Source organism: Odocoileus virginianus, chromosome 24, assembly GCF_023699985.2.
Source record: "Odocoileus virginianus isolate 20LAN1187 ecotype Illinois chromosome 24, Ovbor_1.2, whole genome shotgun sequence".
NCBI classification, from domain to species: Eukaryota; Metazoa; Chordata; class Mammalia; order Artiodactyla; family Cervidae; genus Odocoileus; species Odocoileus virginianus.
In genome coordinates this window covers 52,573,873-52,595,795 of record NC_069697.1, presented here as the reverse complement: position 1 = coordinate 52,595,795, position 21,923 = coordinate 52,573,873, and the positions used below count along the sequence as shown (strand labels likewise).

Sequence of the window (21,923 nt, the reverse complement as noted above, 5' to 3'; positions counted from 1 at the left end):
CGGCGCCGGGTCTGGAGGAGGACGCGGCCGGAGACAGTGCGATTTCACGCGGCCTCCGGAGCTCGGGTTCCCCGGCAGGGCGGATGAGTTATGGGGTCTCCAGGGGGTTTCCGGGGAGACTGAGGTGGCCTGAGTGGCCGACAAAAACACCCTCCCCCCTCCAAAACACACACACAGGCAAACACATTGAGACAGAAACTCCCCCAAGTGACCCAACCGGCTAGGGGAGTTGGGTGATTTGGTTAAGTGGGCGAGGCCAACTCGCAGGGGGTCGGGCTTCGGAGCGTTCCCTCACCACCCCCATTACCTTTCTCCTCTGGAAGTATTTGGGGGCGTTCGGAATCTTGGACTCCGGCAGAATAATTAGCGCGAGAGCCGTTTGGGACCTGCGCGGCCAAGCTGCCGGGCACGGGGCGTGGGGCGCGCTGGCTCGGGGCGGGCCGCCGAGGCTCCGGCAATCGCTGCTCCAGCCTCGCGCCCGAGGGGGCGCGGCCGAGGCTCACCCCCTCCCCCTGCGCTCCGCGCTGCGCTCCCTCGCAGACTCCACTCCGCCCCTGCCACCCCGCCCCGGGCTCCGGCTCCGGGTGCACTTCGCAGCCTCCTCTGCCGCCGCTGCCGGGTCGCTGGCGGCTCAGGTGGCCCCGCTTCGATGCCCTAGTCCAGCGCCCTTCCCGGCCGGCCTGGGCTGGGCGCCCCGCACCTTCCGCTGGAGTCATGAGGGTGAGCCGGGCTCTGCAGGTGCTGGGCTTCCTCCTCAGCCTGGCCCGGGGCTCCGAGGTGGGCAACTCGCAGGCAGGTAAGCGGCGCGGGAGCCCGAGCGGGCTCGGAACCCGGGATTCCGAACCGGATTCGTGGGGTGCCGGAGGCCAGCGGCAGGAGCTTGGGCTGCGCGAGGCTGGCGTGCGAAGCCACGGCCGGCTGGGACCCCCTGGGCCCGGGACCGTCGGGATCGGGTTCTCGGCGTGGTCCGGGCGGGGACGCGATTCCGGGACCTGCCGCCCGGCCACCGCCTCCTGGGCGCATCGCAGACCCTCGGATTGACTCTCCGGCGGATGCTGAAACCATTCACACTTCTGAGGGGCCCTGATGGGATGGGAGCGAGGACCTCCGTTCTGTAACATGAGGGGGTGATTGGAGGTGGAGATCTTGGAGGAAGCGGGACGCGGAGGTGGGGGTCTTGATTTGCTCCAGACCGCCTTGGCCCCTGGGGCTCAGCACGCTCCAGTTTCGTTGTTTTGCCGACAGGGCGGAGCTGTGGAAGGGGGGGGAGGTTGTTGTTGTCTAGTGTTGGAAAACAAGAGTGGCACCTCCCCTTCCGTGAGTGGGCCTGCCCTGGGGACAGTGGAGATTAACCTGGGGGCTAAGTCCAGGTGACCAGGGGGAGAGGCCACGCCGAGGCTGACTGCCCTCGTTCTCTCGAAATAATAAAGTTTGCTGGTCCCCCACTGGACCAAACTTTTTTAGTTAAACCCCAGATCAATTTAACCAATGTTTACTGAGCATCTACTATGTACAGAGCCCAGGACCACGAGCTCTGGGGTTAAGGACTTCCAGCCGCTATATCTCTGTCTTTTCTCTCCCCCACTTGAGGGCGGACAGTGCACCTGTCCTGTCTTCTGAGCCCCCTGTCCTTGGGGGGGGGGGTCCTTCTCAGACCCAGCTTCACCCCCACTCCCATTCTGTTTATTGTCTGGCAGTCTCCAGCCGTCTAGACCAGTCAGATCACCGCTCTGTTCCTCCTCCCACTCCCATGCCAGCCGAGCCCACCTCTTTGGGGTGTCTCTGGGACCGTGGACACCTGAGGGGCGCCGGGGCTGCTGGCTCTGGAGGAGGTGTGTTGATTTCCTCCCCTCCCCCAGATCTCAGCTTGGGGTTTGGCACCGGCAGGGCCCCTTCCCCAGGGTGGGAGTGGGAGAAACACCTGTGCTTCCCTCACAGTTGCTGGGCCTAAATTTAGACCCTGGGATCTTGGGATGTGAACACTCCCAGCTGGTGGAGGGCGGGGGTCTGGGGATTGGAGTGGGAGAGATGGAGTAAAGTGACCGTCTCACTATCCCGCTCACACCCCTGGAATCTTCAGCCGGGAACCCAGGAGTCCCAGATCCTGGCCGCCTTCCCTGAGGGAGACAGGAGGCAGGCATGGTTGGGTCTCTTTACCCTTTATCTGGCTCCTGCAGCCTCTGGGCATCCGGCCCCGTCTCAGTCCTTCTATAGCCCCTTTGTCCTGGCGGTGATGGGGGCGGGGGACTTGGGGGAGAAGGCCTCTGGTTGAGGAGGGGCTGGAGATTCTTGTTCCGACCCACCCCAGTGCTCTCTCCCAAAGGGGAGCCTGTGACACTGGCCCTCCATGCCCTGGTCGCTGGGTAGTGCGGGGACTTTTGAATTCCCCTCCCCCGCCCCTCCTCCCCTAGATGCCTGTTCCTCCTCAGAGGTGTTGTTCATAGTTTCCCGCCCAGCCCTTTGCTCTTGTTTGTGTAATATGGACTTTACCCTCAGGGTGGCAGGGAACCGGGACCTCTCACACTGTAGTCTCCCCAGCTCAACCCGAAGTCTGCACGAACACCTGCGGGCAGGTGGGCGGGCTGGGGCCAGGGAGGGCTCCTTCCTCTCTAGGAGCCCGAGGACGGAGCCCTGGGGACTTCTGGGCCAGCAGGGGAGCCGTGGACGTGTCTGCGTGCGGGTGTGTGTGCGTGGGTACACACACACCCCGCCTCCCTGCGCAGAAATCTTGGTTCCTCCTTTATCTGGGGAGAAAGGTTGGCTCCCTGACCTGGAAGAGGGGGTGTCCTGCCAAGAAGGGCGTTGGGGTGGGGCTGTTGCAGAAACAACCAGCCTTCTAGTGGTTTTCTTTTCGACCTGGGCACCTCTGGGAGCTCTTGTCTGTTTACTCCTCGGCCGGGTCTAGCTCACCCTTTTTCCTTCACGGGGAGTGAGAGGGAATAGGAGCCCCTCACAGGTCAGACTAGGGGTGCATCCAGGAGGAGGCGCTGGGGCCTCACCCACCTCCCTCCCTCCGTTCCCACTCCTGCCTCCCACTAGGCTGCCAGCGCCTCAGGGAAGGGTGGCGGGAACAGGTGGTATCTACCCGTTCCCCCGCAGCCCTTCACGAGCCAGAGGAGAGACAGGGCAGGGCTTCAGGGTCCAAGATTGCCCAGAAGCCCCCGTGTCCTCCTCCACACTCACAAAGTAACGCGAACCTCCAAGACTGACAGCGAGTGAGGATTGAGTGAGTGAGTGATGTTGGAAGACTTCTTAATGAATCTCCTTGACAATGAAGTCGGGCAGAAGGCTGAGACTGCTGTTTTCATCCAACTTCTCTGTGTTTGCTGAAAAATACTCTAGGGCTGGAAAGTGTGACGTGGAGGGAGCTGGCATGTGTGGGGATGAGGAAAGGAGTGAGAGGGAAGCCGGAGTTTAGGGAGGGGGTGCGGGCTAGGCAGCCCGTTCCCTGTCTTCCAGCTTGAGAGACAAAGCTTACATTGACCCCCACTACCGCCATCACCACCACCACCAGAGGCCCCCCGCCAGTGAGGTCACTGGTCGGAACCCAGGGCTTGAGGGTGGAGGGGGCTTGCTGCTGAGGACAGGGTGTCTGGGGACAGGGTGGAGCGGCCCGGCCCCCTCCTCTGAGATAGAATTGCCTCATTGTGGGCCGGACTGTGGCCCCAGGCACTGCCCCCACCCTCTGCCCTCATCCCACCCTCCCTAGACACAATAGGGGCTGTGTGCTGCCCCAAAGAGATATTTATTCCAGGACCTAGAGAGGCAGGATGGGGGTAGAGAAGTGCCCGGTTGGCGTGGGGGCGGGGAAGAGGAGGGTAACCAAGTTGTGGTCCATTTCTAACTTCTTCTTAGGGAGGGGAAAACAACCCCACATACTCCTTGATTAACTCCTCAGCACCCAAAGTAGTACCGAAGAGGCCAGAGGAGGCCCAGGTGGGAGAAGGAAGTCTTCTCACCTTGCTGTTCAGGGGGATATGAAGGGATTTGGGGAAAAGAGGAAGTTAAAGCTCTCAGTTCAGCCTTGGTATCTGCCTGCAGGGTTGAGGGTGGGGGGCAGCGGCCTTCCGGTCATGTTGAGTGTTACTCGAGGAGGGCGGCGAGGGGGTGGTCTTGGGGGGAGGGGGCTGGAGATGTACGTCCAGCCCCTGCCACGCTCCCCTCCACTTGGAACAGTGTGCCCTGGGACTCTGAACGGGCTGAGCGTGACTGGCGATGCTGAGAACCAATACCAGACGCTGCACAAGCTCTATGAGAAGTGTGAGGTAGTGATGGGGAACCTGGAGATCGTGCTCACGGGACACAACGCTGACCTCTCCTTTCTGCAGGTTAGAGCGCTGACCTTCTGTCTCAGCGTTTCCCCCCTTGTCCTCACTATTGAAGCCTGTTTCCTGTCCTCGGGGTTACCCTGTGCTGGAGCTGGCGTTCAGCATTCCTAAAACTCAATGGTTTCTAAGATCCAAGCCTGTGTAAACAGGGGCAGTGATTGGAATCCAGGCCCTGTGGACTGGTGGCTGCAGCTGGGGATACAGAAGGGCTGGCCACGGGAAGGGGCAGGCATGGGGTAGATTCTACACCAGGGACTGGGAGGCACCTGGGGAGGTGAGGCAGGGAGAAGCAACGACCGCCCTGGCCCTCGGAAGGAAAGGCCTGGAGCCTATGGAGCCTAGAATTTCTCAGTCATTTCTTCAGCCCGTCTTCGCTTGTAGAAGTCATGTGGCACCTGCTATTCCCTACTCCAGAGCAGGACTTGGAAAGAATTAGAGGAGTCAGAGGTTCCTCAGTGCCCTAGGGAGCGAAAGGAGACTGAGACTTCTGGCCCCATTTCTTGTCCCTCCCACTGACGCAATCTGCTCCGTCACAGTGGATCCGAGAAGTGACCGGCTATGTCCTCGTGGCCATGAACGAGTTCTCTACACTGCCACTGCCCAACCTCCGAGTGGTGCGGGGGACCCAGGTCTACGATGGGAAGTTTGCCATCTTTGTCATGTTAAACTACAACACCAACTCTAGCCACGCTCTGCGCCAGCTCCGCCTGACTCAGCTCACCGGTCAGTTCCCGGCAATTCCTTCCAGGCCTGCCCTCAGCCCACCTGCTGACAGGTGCCTCCTTGACCGTGACCCCAGACCGCTCCCTCTAAGCGCCCCGTTCAGGGCGCCCGCCACCCTGACCACGAGGTGTCAAGGTCCACTCCTCCTTGAACAACAGAGACAGCCCTCACTGCCCCCCCGGGCAGGGTCTTCACGGCTTGGTGGGGCTGGAGTTGGAGCCAGGGCTGTTACCCAGTCCTCTGACTTCAGGACAGTACCTTAATGTCCCTCCTTCTCTGGGAATGGGAACCCCCCCAACCCCAAGAACCAGCCCCCCCAAGCCCGCGGGCTCAGGCCGGGTGCTGAAATTCTCCCTGTCCCAGTCAGCTGAAAAACAGGCCGGTCGGCCCGCGGGGGTGTGGGTGCGGGCTTGAGTCAGGGCTCCTCTCTCCTTCCCCTCCCCTCCCCCTCTGGCTCAACCGGATCTGGACAGGTGTCTGAGGAGGCTGGGCTTTCTTTCAGCCCGGCTCCTCCTCCTGCACGGCGTCTGCAGTTTGGACTTAATTGAATGTATCTGTCTGCCCCACCTCTCCCGCTCCTGAATGGGGTGGCCTCTCAAGCTGGTGGGGACGGGGGTGGGGGGGCGCCCCTGACTAGCCCTTGACCCTGACACTGGTCTTCCCCACCTCAGAGATTCTGTCAGGGGGTGTTTACATTGAGAAGAACGAGAAACTCTGTCACATGGACACAATCGACTGGAGGGACATCGTGCGGGACCGGGACGCTGAGATCGTGGTGAAGAACAACGGCAAGACCTGTGAGTGGCCGGGACTGAGCCTGCCCCCCAGCCGGCCGGAGCGGCTCCCTTGTGCTCCTCAGCGTGTCCTTAATCCGAACCCAGTCTCCCTTGAACAAACCGCAGGCTCTCACCCAAGGAGCTTGCCAGGAGGATGCAGGTCGGTCGCCTGGAGCCGGAACTGCAGAGGCAGGGTGCCAGGGAAAGGGGCTGGGGAGCTGTGTGCGGCGTGGGAAGCCAGGTCTGGCCCCCAGCGCCAGCACCCCCCTTCTCGGAGCCCACCTGCCCCCGGCTGCAGGCTGCAGGCTGCCACTGCCTGTCCTCTCACTCGCGCGTGTTCCTGCTGAGCTCAGTCAGCCGCCAAGAACCAAACCCCTGGCTTGGGACTGCCCGGGCCCTGCCCTCAGCTGCCCCGTGGGTGGTGTGGGGGCGCGGCTCCGCCCCGCGCTGACAGGTTCACTGGAGCCCAGCCCTGCTCTGCGCGGGCAAGGAGGGGCGCCGCCCTGGCTCCTCGCTGCCCGGGACCGGGTGCCTGTGTGCTGACATCATCCCCTGTTGATTTGAGCAAGCCTTTTTGACGGCCTCTTTCCCTCCCAACCAGGTCCCCCCTGTCATGAGGCCTGCAAGGGGCGATGCTGGGGTCCTGGGCCAGAAGACTGCCAGACACGTGGGTCTAACTTCATTTTAAAAACTTCAAACTCGTGGCCACTTTCTTATCCTTTTCCACCCCGACTGTGCCGGGGGGTGGGGATGGCGAGCCCAGAGGGTGAGGGAGAGCCTCCGAACACGGTCGCGGAAGCGCTGACAGCTGTGCTTCCTCTCCTCCCACAGTGACCAAGACCATCTGTGCCCCCCAGTGTAACGGTCACTGCTTTGGGCCCAACCCCAACCAGTGCTGCCACGACGAGTGTGCGGGCGGCTGCTCGGGCCCTCAGAACACAGACTGCTTCGTACGTGCCGCCGCCCCCGACTTCTGAAGTGGGACCTGGGCCTGGGGGGGGGGAGGTCGGCTGCACACGTAACGTGAGTCTCATAAGCCTTCTGTGTTCCCAGGCCTGCCGGCTCTTCAATGACAGCGGGGCCTGTGTACGCCAGTGTCCACAGCCTCTCGTCTACAACAAGCTCACTTTCCAGTTGGAACCCAATCCCCATACCAAGTATCAGTATGGAGGAGTGTGCGTAGCCAGCTGCCCCCGTAAGTGTCTGAAGGGAAGGAACGATGGTAGCAGAACCAGGATTTTAGTCTTTCAGTCATTTTTTTTACAAACATTTATTGATGTGTGTGGTAGCGCTGGGTCTTGGTTGCTTTTCGCGGGCTTCCTCTGTTTACGGTGAACCGAGGTCTTAGCTGCGATGTGTGGGCCTCTCATGGTGCAGCTCCTCTTGCCGAGAAGCACGGGCTGTGGGCGTAAAGGCTTCAGCAGCTGCGGCTCGTGGGCTCTAGAGCCCAGGCTCAGGAGTTGTGGCAATAGACTTTTGCTTCATTGCGCGTGGGATCTTCCCAGACCAGGAATTGAACCTGTGTCTCCTGGACCGGCAGGCAGGTTCTCTTCCACTGTGCCGCCAGGGAAGTCCTACCCATTTTATTTATTTTTTTTAATATTGTTTTTGCTACACTGCACAGCATGTGGGATCTTCATTCCCCGAACAGGGATTGAACCCATGCCCCTTACACTGGAAGCACGGGTTCTTAACCACTGGACCACCAAGGAAGTACCTGACAGGATTTTATTTATCTTATCTTATTAGTGTGTGTGTGACCAGCGACCTGCTGTTTTTAAAATATAACATTTACAGCATAGATGGTATGATACAGAACAGCTTTTCTTCTCATTTTGAATTTGGAGGTACTATATGACTGAAAAGAAAGAGGAAGGAAAAGTACCAAAACTGAACTTGGGATTCTCTGTTCATGTGGTGTAAAGCAATTTTGTATATAACATGTAGCAGCAGTTTTTAAGTTCCCTTTAGAAAAATATGAATTCCACACATTTATTATTTTGTTTAATGCATGGGCTGAAATCACTACGATCAGCTTCTTTCTAGAGGAAAGAGGAAAAGAGAATGGAAGGAACAGTGAATCTTTCTGAAACCAGCATCCGACTGACACATAGCTTCCCCGGAGCTGGTGGAAAAAACAGTCCTTTGGGTTTTTTGTTTTGTTTTCACAGCCGGGAGTTTTATGTAGTGATTGAATCTCAGCATCATGTACATAAATCACAGAGAAGAACAAAACAGAGAAACTTGCACCTCAAAAAACTTTTAAGAAGATCTATCTATTTATGTATCTATACACACACACACACACACACACACACACACACACATATCTATATTCAGTAAAAACCATGAGAGAAGGAGAAAGAGAATCAAAGAAAATGTATAGAAGCAAATTAGCCAGACATGCAAAGTAAGCTATGATTCATCCAGAGTTTAAACAAATCAAATTTCACATTTAATATTGGGGGAGGGGACAGAACAACAAACAAATGATACATCTTCCAACTTCACTAATAAAATGCAAGACTTTATCAACTTCAAGGGTATAAATGAAGGCTAAATAAAACTTTAAGTCAATGGTGATATTTTGAGTGGCACTCCTGGCCATGTTGCCAGACTGGTTCCTGCTACACATCTTACCCCAGGGGTAAGCACATCCTACCCCTTAATTTGTGCTTCTTCCCACAATATGAACCAGGGTTTTAGATGAAATTTTTTCTTTTTTTTTGGCCATGTGCCTGACTAGGGATCGAACTCGAGCCTTCAGCAGTCAAAGCACGGAGTCCTAATCACTGTACTGCCAGGAAATTCCCTAGATGCAATTTTAGGAGGTGAAATGGATCAAGTTGGGAGGTTAACTGAGAGTGTAAAGGGCCATGGGTTGTGATCGGCACCCTTAACAAATGGCCCCTATGTCCTATTCCCCCATCTGCGTCCCCATGACTTCCACCAGTCGCTCCTAGTTCTGCTTTTTGGATCCAAAGAGCAGAGGGCCTTTCTCATCCATGAGACGGCACTCAAGGAGCCTCGGGCGGTTGGCTGGAGCAAACCCCTGCAGGTGAGGAGGGAGGAGGGTCAGCTGGTTGCTGGCAGTGTCCTTCCCTCATCTCTCTCCTCTTTCCTAGATAACTTTGTGGTGGATCAGACGTCTTGTGTCAGGGCCTGTCCTCCTGACAAGATGGAAGTAGATAAAAATGGACTCAAGATGTGTGAACCTTGTGGGGGTCTGTGCCCGAAAGGTGAGTACGAGGTGGAAAGGAGTTGGTGAAGAGAGACCCTTTCCCCTGAGCCTACGCAGCCCCGACCCCTCATCCCCACACTGAGCCTCTTGTGTTTGCAGCCTGTGAGGGGACAGGCTCTGGGAGTCGCTTCCAGACTGTGGACTCGAGCAACATTGATGGATTCGTGAACTGCACCAAGATCCTGGGCAACCTGGACTTTCTTATCACTGGCCTCAATGGGTGAGAGATTCCTCTGACCCCCCACCCCATCAGCCCCCTCACAGTTCATGGCACTGGTTCGAGCCTTCGTACGTGGAGCTGATCAGGAAGTTAGATCATAAAACCTTAGTGGTCACAAAGGGCCGGACAGTGCTTAATTCCCCAGGGCTGGAATCCCCAGACATCCCTGAGCAGCGCAGCCACCTGAATGGCAAGGGGCAGGGGCGGAATGGCCTCCTCCTCAAAGGTGTCTAAGTGTTCTTAAATTGGATAGAGATCTGTCTCCCCATGACTTCCAGCTGTTTCAGCTAGTTCTGCTCCTTGCATGGAGCCACAGAGAGCAAGGCACGTTTCAGTCCACGGGACAGCATTTACAGTGAGCGTGCGTGAGAGAACCACCTGTCTTTGGACAGTGTTACATCTAAAGCTGCAAAAAATGGCACAGAGGTTTTCCACATAATCTTTATTCAGATCCCCCAAGCGTTACCAGTGCACCATAAAAAAAGGAAAGGAAAGTGAAGGCGCTCAGTCGTGTCCCACTCTGCGACCCCATGGACTGCGGCTCACCAGGCTTCTCTCCCCATGGGATTTTCCAGGCAAGGGTACTGGAGTGGGCTGCTATTGCCTTCTCCAAACAGTGTACCATATGCTTCGTCATTTCTCTCTCCACACGTCACACACACACACTCATTATATACGCTCTTGTTTCTCTGAACCACTTGAAGGTAAATTTCCAGACATGGTGTCCTCTCACCCCAGTGACATTTCAGTCTGTGTTCCTTGGAAACAAGAACATTTTCTTACTTAACCACCGCACATTTGTTTAAATCAAGAAATTAGCACTGATACAAAATGTTATCTAATCTACAGATGTTAATCAGGTTTCTCTTTTGTCTTACTGATGTCCCAGATCATACATGTATATCCATTATCTCCTTTAATCTGTAACATTTCATGTCCTTGACATTGTTGATGAGTACAGGTCAGGTGATTGGTAGAATGTTCTTCAGTTTGGGTTTGTCTAATGTTTTCCTCACACTTAGATTCAAGTTAGGCATTTTTTTTTTACATAATTCTTTTTTATTGAAATATAGTTGATATACAATATTACATTAATTTCAGATGTACAGCCTAGTGATTTGACATTTAAATGCACTATAATATCAGCACAAGTCTAGTAACCATCTGTCCCCAAACAAAATCATTACATTAACCATATTCCTTATGCTATATATTACCTCCCTGTGACTTATTTTGTAATTGTAAATCTGTATCTCTTTTTAAAATTTATTTTTAATTGAAGGATAGTTGCTTTATAGAATTACGTTGGTTTCTACCGAACATTAGCATGAATCAGCCACAGGTTTAGCTGTGCCCCCTCCCTCTCAAGTTAGGCATTTCTGATAACACTGCAGACGTGGTCTCAGTGCATCCTATCAAGAAGGCGAGTGATGATCATCTGTCCCACTACTGGTGATGATGCCTCTGGTCATTTGGTTAAGGTGGTGTCTGCCAGCTTTTCTAAAGTTATTTTCCCTTTTCAATTAAGTATTTTCAGGGGAGGTGCTTGCTTGAAGCAGTTTTTTGTGTTTTAAATATTTATTGGGCTATGCCAGGTCTTAGCTGTGGCATGTGGAATCTAGTTCCCTGATCAGGGATCACACCCAGGCCTCCTGCATTGAAAGTGTGGAGTCTTAGCCAGTGGACCACTAGGGAAGTCCCCCGAGCCAGTTTTTATGAGAATTGCCAGATGATGCTTTTCTAACTCCGCTGTTGTTGTGTGGATCACTTGCTAAGTTGTGGCCAACTCTCTGACCCCATGGACTGCAGCACACCAGGCCTTCCTGTTCCTCGCAAATAGATGCCAACTTGTTGGCATTCTGGTATTAGGCAGAGCCTTTCCTTCCTGTTTATTTACGTGTTGGTGTGTTTGATCTGTGTGATACTGGCTTGAGTCAATGTTTCATAGTCTCTTAGAATCATTATTCCAGTTAACCAGTTCAGTTATTCTTGATCCGCTCAAGCTGGCTCTAGTGAAGAATGGCATTTAAAACTAGGCATGCCTACTGCGACTAGGTTACGCTTCTGCTTTGTTGACTGGTCTTCACTGTTCTCTCCAGAGACCCCTGGCACAAGATCCCTGCTCTGGACCCTGAGAAGCTCAATGTCTTTCGGACAGTGCGGGAGATCACGGGTGAGTGGGAGGGGAAGAGGCTGCCCTTTCTGAGAGCGCTAGATGAGCCACGGGCACAAACTGCAGTGTCATCACTTGAGAAGACCATGTCCCAAGCAGCTGAGAAGGGGAGGGGGGAGACTCCCCATCACACGCCCTCTTCCATCCCTGCAGGTTACCTGAACATCCAGTCCTGGCCTCCCCACATGCACAACTTCAGTGTCTTTTCAAACCTGACGACCATTGGGGGCCGAAGCCTCTACAAGTGAGTACGGGGTGTGGAGGCAAAGAATTCTGTTTCTTAGGCATCTTGAGTGAAATGTAAGGTCTGGTCTCACACCTGCTTCCCAGGTGGCGCTAGCGGTAAAGAACTTGCCTGCCAGTGCAGGAGACAGAGATGTCATGTGGGTTCGATCCCTGGGCTGGGAAGATCCTGTTAGGCCATGGCAAACTTCTCCAGCTTTCTTGCCTGGAGAATCCCGTGGACAGAGGAGCCTGGTGGGCTATAGTCCGTGGGGTCACAAAGAGTCGGACATGACTGAGCGACTTAGCAGGCATGCTTATACAGTGGGAGTTTGATGGGGCAAAGGCTACAGGAGGGGAAGTCCCTCTCAGTGACTAGTTCAGAGCAAATCTGTTGAAGGAAGATGAATCCAAAGCCTGGTCAGTTTTCCCTCTGTGGTCTCCCCTCTCATCTGGTATCCTTGCTCACAGTCGGGGCTTCTCACTGTTGATCATGAAGAACTTGAATGTAACGTCTCTGGGCTTCCGATCCCTGAAAGAAATCAGTGCTGGGCGTATCTACATCAGCGCCAACAAGCAGCTGTGCTACCACCATGCCCTGAACTGGACCAGGCTGCTTCGGGGGCCTTCAGAAGAGAGGCTGGACATTAAGCATAATCGGCCCCGCAGAGAATGCGGTGAGGGAAAGGGCCCAGGACAGATGGGTGGGGGAGTCAGGTGGGAGAGGGGTGCCCTGCAAGTCGGAGAACGGATGAGGGATGGAGCCAAGGGGAGGGGGACATTAGGCTGGAAAGAGTAATGAGCACGTGTTCCTGCCTAGAGGATCCCAGGGATGGGGGAGCCTGGTGGGCTACCATCTATGGGGTCGCAGAGTCGGACACGACTGAAACAACTTAGCAGCAGCAGCAGTGATGAGCAAGAGTAAGGAAAAGGCTGGTTAGGAGACCTCAGGCTCCTCCTAACCCAGCCCCTCCTTTCCAGTGGCTGAGGGCAAAGTGTGTGATCCACTGTGCTCTGGGGGATGCTGGGGCCCAGGCCCTGGCCAGTGCCTATCCTGCCAGAACTACAGCCGAGGCGGCGTCTGTGTCACCCACTGCAACTTCTTGAACGGGTACAGTGAGGGAAGAGTGGAGAAGGGGTGGGGGGGGTTGGGCCACGGGAGGAAGATGTTCAGGTGGCACCCGAAAGCCTTCAGCTAGCTTTCTGCACGTGCCTTGGCGGGAATCAGGTAGGAGCGCTGTGGTTTTGGGGGTCAGGGCAGGTCGGGCCTTGGATCTGACTGCCCTCCCTTTACCCCGCCCCCGCCCAGGGAGCCTCGTGAGTTTGCCCGTGATGCCGAGTGCTTCTCTTGCCACCCGGAGTGCCAGCCCGTGGAGGGCAGCGCCACATGCAATGGCTCGGTACAGTAGCAGCGCCAGGGCTTTGTGGGAGGGAGGGGCCGCTGTGGCCAAAGTTCCAGGCCTTAGGCAGACACAGGGAGGCCGGAGGAAACCGAGCGGTCGGTGCGCTCCTGCTGGGCGTGTGGCGTCCATCCTGACCCGCTCTCTCCCGCTCAGGGCTCTGATGCCTGTGCCCGGTGTGCCAGTTTCCGAGACGGGCCCCACTGTGTGAGCAGCTGCCCCTTTGGAGTCCTCGGTGCCAAGGGCCCCATCTACAAGTACCCAGATACCCAGAATGAATGCCGGCCCTGTCATGAGAACTGCACCCAGGGGTCAGTGATGGGATGATAAAAGGGTATTGGAAGAGGGGTGGGAGCACAGAGCTAGGGGGAAAGTAGAGCTTTCCAGAGAGGAACTACGATGAAAGAACCACTCCCAGCTGTGCGGTAAAGCCCTGGAGAAAGGGAAACGCAGTAACCGCTCAAAATGACAACACAATCTGAGATGCCTGGTGTAGCCTTAACTCGGGGGTGTCATTCAAGAGAGGGACTCGGGGAGGGTGCTGAGCCAGAGATGGGGGCCATGTCTTGGGATATGCTTTGGGCTCCAGGACTGGATGCCATGGAAGGGTCTCAAACAATGTTATGTGTTGAGGTTGTTGGAATTAAGCCTCCCTTGGGAGTCTCCCAAGCTCGCATTAAGGAGCTGACTTTCTTCTCCAGGTGTAAGGGACCAGAGCTACAAGACTGTTTAGGCCAACTGCTGCCACTGATCAGGTATGGTGGGCTTAGAGGTCTAGGGAGCTGGGGATATCTGGGGAAGGGCAGTTACTTCCTGCAAAGAGTTGAGTCTGTTCATTCTGGCCTTCTATATGTAGGCTACAATCATGGGACTCAGGGACACAGGAATCCAGGTTTCTGGCCTTCCTTCCTAAAGTCAACTTGCAGTAGTCTTGGGGTGGAGATTTAGGTTAGCCCCTTTATTGCTCAAGGATATACGCAGATGTGCACGTTAACTTCTTGCCCAAGATCTGTTCTCTATGTTTAGTACAGGTGTAAGTGACATTTGTATGGGAAACATAGACCCAGGATAATTCTGGGCTTCTCTGTCCTACAGCAAAACCCATCTGGCAATGGCCTTAACTTTGGTAGTAGGGTTGGCGGTGATTTTCCTGATCCTGGGCAGCACTTTTCTCTATTGGCGTGGACGCCAGATTCAGAATAAGAGGGCAATGAGACGCTACCTGGAACGGGGTGAGGTGAGTGCCTGTCTTACCCGGGAAGTGTGCCCTGTACCATCAGCCTTGGAGAGCCTCTTCCCTTCCTCCAGGAGGTGGTATGGCCCACCAGAAAGGACTCTGCCCAGAGAAATGGGGGGCTCCTGATTCTGCCATTAATTTGCCACATGACTTTCAAGAAGTTGCCTTCCTTCTCTGTCAGTTTATGCACATACACAGAGGAAACAATAACATCCTTACAAGATGGCTGTAAGGGTGAAAGAGGATGATGTACGTGAAAATGCTCTGAAGAACAGAGAATGCATAAAAGTACTCAAGGCATGGCTGGGTTCCTTCGCTGCTCACTTGAAACTATCACAACATTGTTGATTGGCTACACTCCAATATAAAACAAAAAATTCAACGTCTGAACAGTTAATCAAGGTGATAGTATTACCAGCCCTCTCCCCTGTCCCTCCATCAAAGGGAAAATCCAGCCCTCTTGATTCCTGATCTCATGAACACAACTTCCTCAGTCCTCAAGGTCTGTTATTCCCCAATAGGCCTGAAACAGTTTCTAAGACTAGAGACGTTTCTCCTCCTGTTCCCGCCCCTCCAGGCTTTGCTGCTCTTGGCAGGCACCTGTGGCGAGGGGGCTGCAGATGGACATGGGAGTGGGCTTTCCTGAGTACCTCCTTCCCGTCTGTTCTGCAGAGTGTAGAGCCTCTGGATCCCAGTGAGAAGGCTAACAAAGTCTTGGCCCGAGTCTTCAAAGAAACGGAGCTGAGGAAGCTTAAAGTGCTGGGCTCTGGTATCTTCGGAAGTGTGCACAAAGTGAGTGGCCCATAGGAAGTGTGGGGAGATGAGGGGAGGATCTAGGGCAAGGAGGGGAGAGACTGGAGAGAGAGCTTTTCATCCCATACCTTTTAACAGTGTTCTAGGTCAGACTTCAAAAGCTAGCAAACTCAGAAAAAAAGAGGTCAGACTGGAGAGACTGGAGGTTACCAGAAGTAGAGATGGGGTAGAAAAGAAAGAAACTGAAGTGGCTCAGTCGTGTCCGACTCTTTGCTGCCCTGTGGAGTGTAGCCCACATAGGCTCCTCTGTCCATGGGATTTTCCAGGCAAGAACACTGGAGTGGGTTGCCATTTCCTTCTCCAGGGGATCTTCCCAACCCAGGGATTGAACCCAGGTCTCCCACATTGCAAGCAGATGCTTTAACCTCTGAGCCACTAGGGAAGCCCAGGTTCTCCACTGGGGTAGGAGGAGGAGGAATTGGATGAAGGCAGTCAAAATGTATAAACTTAAGTTATAAGATAAATATGTTCTAAGTGATGTGCATGCATGCTAAGTTGCTTCAGCTGTGTCTGACTCTGCGACCCCGTGGACTGTAGCCTGCCAGGCTCCTCTGTCCATGGCATTTTCCAGGCAAGAACACTGGAGTGGGTTGCCATGCCCTTCTCCAGGGGATCTCCCTGCCCAGGGACTGAAACTGCATCTCCTGCAGCTCCTATATTACAGACAAACGTTTTACCGCTGAGCCACCAGGAAAGCCCACTAGTGATGTAAAATGTGATAAATGTAATTAACACTGCTGTATGCTATATATGAAAGTAGTTAAGAAAGTAAATCCTCTTAAAAGTTAAGATTTCCCATCATAAGAAAGAAACTTCTATTTAAGTTTGTTTCTCTCTCAGATGATGGATATTCGCTAAACTTATTGTGGTAATCTTTTCATGATACACGTAAGTCAAGTCATTATGCTGTACATCTTAAACATATACAGTAGTATATGTAAATTACACCTCAATAAAACTGGGAAAAGGAAAAAAAAGACCCAGGGAAAGGAGTAGCCTGGGGAGAATGACCTTAGGCTGACTCCTGCCCAAAACTTCCCAGGGTGTGTGGATTCCTGAGGGTGAATCAATCAAGATTCCAGTCTGCATTAAAGTCATTGAGGACAAGAGCGGCCGGCAAAGCTTTCAAGCTGTGACGGACGTAAGTGAGGGCTGAGTGCTCCGGGTGCCACTAGGAGAGGATAGCCATCAGACTCAATCATGTAGAAACACGGTCTTGTGTTAGCAGGTGCTGTATTAGCCACAGAGATGTCCTTGAATGTTGGGGGAGCCCTGGTCTGGTTTTATGTGGACCTGTCTGTTCCCAGGATGACCCTTCCCGTTGCGTCTTTTAGCACATGCTGGCCATCGGCAGCCTCGACCATGCCCACATTGTGCGGCTGCTGGGGCTGTGTCCGGGGCCATCGCTGCAGCTCGTCACGCAGTACTTGCCTCTGGGCTCCCTGCTGGACCACGTGAAGCAACACCGGGCGGCGCTGGGGCCTCAGCTGCTGCTCAACTGGGGAGTGCAGATTGCCAAAGTGAGCGGGGGAGCCTGCAGGGGGGTTAAAGACGGAACTGCCTACGGGCCTGCAGGGGGACCGGGGCTGGAAGTGTTGAGAGATGCCTGAGGGTTTGTGGTGATTCTGGGGCTCAACTGAGAACCCATTTCTCCAACCTTGCGAAAACTTCCTTCCCTACAGGGAATGTACTACCTTGAGGAACATGGCATGGTGCATAGGAACCTGGCTGCCCGAAATGTGCTACTGAAATCACCCAGCCAGGTTCAGGTGGCAGATTTTGGGGTTGCTGACTTGCTGCCCCCTGATGATAAGCAGCTACTGTACAGTGAAGCCAAGGTAAGGTGGTGCAGAGGCTGGGTAAGGAGTGGGCGTGGGCTGAGGAAAGGGAAAGGGAGCGTGTGCTCTGTGGTCTCCTTCAGAGGCCATCAGACCCGGCCAACTGATGCTCTCCATCAGTTCAAGGAGAGGAACCTGGAGACGCCAGAAATAAAAGTTTAGGGAGCAAAAAAGGAAAGAACAATGGAGAACCTGGGTTTAGAAATGCTAAGACAATGTGTAGAAATCAGTTGGTAATGCTTTTCTCTTTAATCCCTCAGACTCCAATTAAGTGGATGGCCCTGGAGAGTATCCATTTTGGGAAATACACACACCAGAGTGACGTCTGGAGCTATGGTCAGTCCATCTGGATGCCCACCATAATACTAATAGCCCAAATTCCAAAGTTGCCTTTTGAGACCCTTTCTTAGAATCTCTAAGCCCTTCAGATCCTGGGTCAGATCAAGTTCTGCCTTCCCTTCATCCGCATGCCCATGTCTACTATTTTGCCATCAACTAGTCATGTCTTCCTATACCAGGAGTGACAGTTTGGGAGCTGATGACCTTTGGGGCAGAGCCCTACGCAGGGCTGCGACTGGCTGAAATACCAGACCTGCTGGAGAAGGGGGAGCGGTTGGCACAGCCCCAGATCTGTACCATTGATGTCTACATGGTCATGGTCAAGTGTGAGTTACCTGCTGATCTCAGCTTTTTTTTTTTTACTTCATTATTGCTTCATTGAACTGAAGAAAAAAGAAAAATAAGGGCACAGATAAACAATGCTCAGTGATGAAAAGTGAATACCCAGAACAGCAGTGCATGCCCCAGATGGTCTCTGCCCAATAAACATTAAGCACTCTCCACATTAAGCACTGCCCAATAAACATTAAACATTGTGATGCTGTTGGACATCAGGCTCTCCACACAAAGACGAGGGGAGGGAACATAGCATCAGCTATTTTCTAAGTGACTTCCCTCCCTACTCCCTACTCCACTCCCCTCTTATAGCTCTGCTTTCTACATCTTATCCCCAGGTTGGATGATTGATGAGAACATTCGACCGACCTTTAAAGAACTAGCCAATGAGTTCACCAGGATGGCCCGAGACCCACCACGGTATCTGGTCATAAAGGTGAGTAGGGACCTGGAGGTACCAAGGAGATCTAGAGAAAGGGGAACTTGGCTGGAGCCAGGATCTACCCTAACAATCACCTGCTCTCATAGAGAGAGAGTGGGCCTGGAACTTCCCCTGGGGCAGAGCCCCCACCTCTGACGAACAAGGAACTGGAGGAAGTAGAGTTGGAGCCAGAACTAGACCTGGACCTGGAGCTGGAGGCAGAGGAGGAGAATCTGGCCACCACACTAGGCTCTGCCCTTAGCCTGCCAGTGGGAACACTTAATCGACCACGTGGGGTAAGACACTTTCCAGTTTCCTAAGACTTTATAAGCCACCTGCACACCTGCGCCCTCATGAACCCACAGATGTCCATATTAATTACTCAGAGGCCTCTGTAGTGAGCAGATTTCTCTCTTAATCTAAACCTTTTCCTCACTTTTCTCATCCTAGAGCCAGAGCCTTATAAGCCCATCATCTGGATATATGCCTATGAACCAGGGAAATCTTGGGGAGCTTGGCCAGGTAAGGTCTGTTTAAGAGGAGGCCAAGATGCTATATTTAAAATGGATAACCAACAAGTATCTACTGTATACGGCAGAGAACTCTGCTTCAAGATTCTGTAACAACCTAGTTGGGGAAAGAATTTGAAAAAGAATAGATGAACATATAACTTTGTTGTACACCTGAAACTAACATAACATTATTAATCAACTAGGCTCCAATATAAAAATAAAACATTTTTTAAAAAATTTAAAAAAGAGGATACCAAGAGGTTGGGTGGCAATGCCTTAGGATTGGTAGAGTGGCAGGGGAGACTTTGGAAATCTCTGGTTTGATCAGGGTTTTACAAAACAAAAGGTGCTGAACAGCCTAGTCTCTTTCTAGACAAATTTCTCTTCCCTCGTTTCTGTGTAAATCACCATGTATCATTCTCCTCCTTAGGAGTCTGCAGTTTTTGGAGGCAATGAACGGTACCCCCGGCCAGCCTCTCTGCACCCAGTGCCACGGGGACGCCTGGCATCAGAATCATCGGAGGGCCATGTGACAGGCTCCGAGGCTGAGCTCCAGGAGAAGGTGTCTATGTGCAGAAGCCGGAGCCGGAGCCCGCGGCCAAGAGGGGACAGTGCCTACCATTCCCAGCGCCATAGCCTGCTTACTCCTGTCACCCCACAGTCCCCCCCAGGCTTAGAGGAAGAGGATGTCAATGGTTATGTCATGCCAGATGCACACATCAAAGGTGCCTGATTCTGTGGTGCTTTCCTCAAATCTTTCTCTAATCCTCCTTCTGCAGGCTCCTCTTAATCCTTTTGTCTTCTCTGAGCATATCCTTCCCTATTCATTTTTTCCTAACACCCTTCTACTCCCCACTGCCTATTACCATGAAGGAATACCACGTACCTAGCCTCTCTTCTCTACCCCTAGGTACCTCCTCCCGGGAAGGCACTCTTTCTTCAGTGGGTCTCAGTTCTGTTCTGGGTACAGAAGATGACGACGATGAGGAATATGAATACATGAACCGGAGGAGAAGGTGCAGCCCATCTCGTCCCCCGAGGCCAAGTTCCCTCGAGGAGCTGGGTTACGAGTACATGGATGTGGGGTCAGACCTCAGTGCCTCCCTGGGCAGCACACAGAGCTGCCCGCTCAACCCTGCACCCAACGCGCCCAATGCCAGCACAGCCCCAGACGAGGACTACGAATACATGAATCGGCGACGCGGTGGAGGAGGCCCTGGGGGGGACTATGCGGCCATGGACGCCTGCCCAGCCTCTGAGCAAGGGTATGAAGAGATGAGAGCTTTCCAGGGGCCTGTATTCCACGGTCCCCAGGTCCACTATGCCCGCCTCAAAACTTTACGTAGTTTAGAAGCCACTGACTCTGCCTTTGACAACCCTGATTACTGGCATAGCAGGCTTTTCCCCAAAGCTAACGCCCAGAGAATATAACCCCTGCTCGCTGAGGTGCTCAGGGAGCGTTTGATGGCAGCTAGTGCCTTTGGAGAGTACTCTCTTCTTGGTCTCTCTCCCTCACAGGTCTCAGCCCCATTTCCTAGTCCTAGACAATTCCATTCAAAGTTTGGAGGCCTTAAACACTTTGACACAAATTTCTTTGGTTATGTAGCCAGCTGTGCACTTTTTCTCTTTCCTGATCCCAGGAAGGAGATGGTTTTCCCTATTTTGTGTGCTTTCCCAATCCCATTCCTCAGCTTCCTCAGGGGAACTCCCTGGAGATATGAAGGATTACTCCTGTCCTTTTTTCTTAGACTCTGACTTGTTGACACGAGGCTTTAAAGTATGCCTTTATTTCCCTTTAGACTTTAAAGGAAGAGGAAAGGGGGGAACCTGGCAGGGGAAAGGAAAATTTTGGCTTACGATCCTTAACCCCGCAGAAAGAATGAGAAGTGAAATCTTGTGGAGTGAAGAAAGAGGTTGGGAGTAGATATTAATGATTATTAATTGAGCGTTTACTATGTGCCAAGCATCCTGCTAAACTTTACCTATATCTCACTTCATCCTTCACACCAACTCTGTGACCTAGGTATAATCCTATTTTACAAATAAGGAAACTGAGCCTTAAAGAGGGACTTCCCTGATGGCTCAGTGGGTAAAGAATCCGCCTGCAATTCAGGAGACACAGGAGACACGGGTTCGATCCCTGGGTCGGGTAGATCCCCTGGAGGAGGGAATGGCAACCCACTCCAGTATTCTAGCCTGGAGAATCCAATGGACAGAGGAGCCTTAGAGAGATTAAATAAATCAAGTAGCAGGTCCATGATTAAAAATCTTCCAATGCACGAGCTCTTACTATAAGGTATCAAGGAAAACTGATGTAAGCCAGAGCCCTGGTAAGGAGCATTGTCTTCTTGTTTTTGCACTGAATCAAGTCTAACTCCAACAACTACTGTAGCCTCCTCCTTCACCCTGACTTCTTACCCTAGGAAGTGGAAGGGGGTGGTCAGAAGGAAAAATAACTGGATATCTCTGTGTAAACCGTAGCCTACATGTGCTGTATATGAGCTCCACCCAAGGGACAGATTCACAGGGGTCCCAAGAGCCACTTTCAGGAGCTATTCTCATTCAGTCGTGGGAAGCTTCCAGTAGGAATAGAAAGAGGACCCAGCTTCAGACCTCTGTCCCTTTGGATGGGAAACTGGGGTATCTTTATCTCTGAAATTTTTTGTTTTGTTTTTATACGTCTGAATAAAAATGCCAAAGTTTTGCAGCTTTCTGCCCGTCAAATGAAAACCTGTCAAAGTGTATGAGAACACTCTTTTTCCCTGTCCCTCAGCAGTGGATTCTTCTTTCTGTCTCTTGACAATCCTACTGGACCCCATGTCGCTGTTTCCATCCCTACTTTTCCTTATTCCCTTAAGACAAGCATAAAGCACAGTCCTTTTCATTTAAGGGTTTTACTGTGAAATCTCTATAGGGCAACCAACTGGGAATAACAAAACAAATAACACGTTCGGGGAAGTTAGAAAAAGCCCTAAGAGGTAGAATACTGAGATTCATGTTTTAAAACTCATTCTCTTTTAAAAAAAAGTCTCTTGTGAACACCTCCCCTAGATGCCATCAAAGCCTGTCGTTAGAACAACAGTGCCACCTTCAGTGGGAGTCCGGTTTCTAGATCGGGATAATCCCTCATAAGTCTGGCTGCCCTAGCAGACCCTGATTCCCGGACTCCCGATCTCTTTCCACACCCGCTCTGCCCCTCCCGGTTCTCCCAGCACCTGAGGACTTGAGGACTGGCCCGGCCGGTCTCGCCGGCAGCTCCAGGGACTCATGGAAGGGCGTACCCCACCTCCCCACCCTTATTAACGATCCTCCCAACTCGCCTCGGCTCCACCCCGCCCCTCAGC

General features: G+C 53.0%; 1 protein-coding gene across 3 annotated transcripts; it reads left to right on the top strand.

Moving 5' to 3' along the window:
• The first annotated feature begins 344 nt into the window (after positions 1-344).
• Positions 345-21,309, top strand: ERBB3 (erb-b2 receptor tyrosine kinase 3). 3 transcript variants are annotated; one of them, XM_020884119.2, is made up of 29 exons: positions 345-796; positions 1,698-1,832; positions 4,177-4,328; positions 4,865-5,051; positions 5,723-5,848; positions 6,429-6,494; positions 6,659-6,777; positions 6,881-7,022; positions 8,953-9,066; positions 9,168-9,288; positions 11,388-11,461; positions 11,615-11,705; positions 12,155-12,360; positions 12,665-12,794; positions 12,993-13,083; positions 13,240-13,394; positions 13,785-13,838; positions 14,179-14,320; positions 14,993-15,112; positions 16,176-16,274; positions 16,468-16,653; positions 16,816-16,971; positions 17,232-17,307; positions 17,490-17,636; positions 17,985-18,082; positions 18,175-18,363; positions 18,518-18,589; positions 19,010-19,304; positions 19,490-21,309. In XM_020884119.2, the coding sequence occupies exons 1-29, from the start codon at positions 715-717 to the stop codon at positions 20,008-20,010; spliced, it is 4,146 nt and encodes a 1,381-aa protein (XP_020739778.2). In that variant the 5' UTR covers positions 345-714; the 3' UTR covers positions 20,011-21,309. The 3 variants fall into 3 exon arrangements, with proteins under 3 accessions (XP_020739778.2, XP_020739779.2, XP_020739780.2); XM_020884120.2 differs by lacking the exon at positions 1,698-1,832 and having other exon boundaries at positions 348-796; XM_020884121.2 differs by lacking the exons at positions 345-796; positions 1,698-1,832 and adding an exon at positions 3,797-3,936.
• Positions 21,310-21,923: the final 614 nt, after the last annotated feature.

Coding starts and splice junctions, on each gene's coding strand:
- ERBB3 (XM_020884119.2), top strand. CDS start 715: ATGAGGGTGAGCCGGGCTCTGCAGGTGCTGGGCTTCCTCCTCAGCCTG. Junction 15,113..16,175: donor TCTTCGGAAGTGTGCACAAA/GTGAGTGGCCCA, acceptor AAAACTTCCCAG/GGTGTGTGGATTCCTGAGGG. Junction 18,590..19,009: donor ATCTTGGGGAGCTTGGCCAG/GTAAGGTCTGTT, acceptor TCTCCTCCTTAG/GAGTCTGCAGTTTTTGGAGG.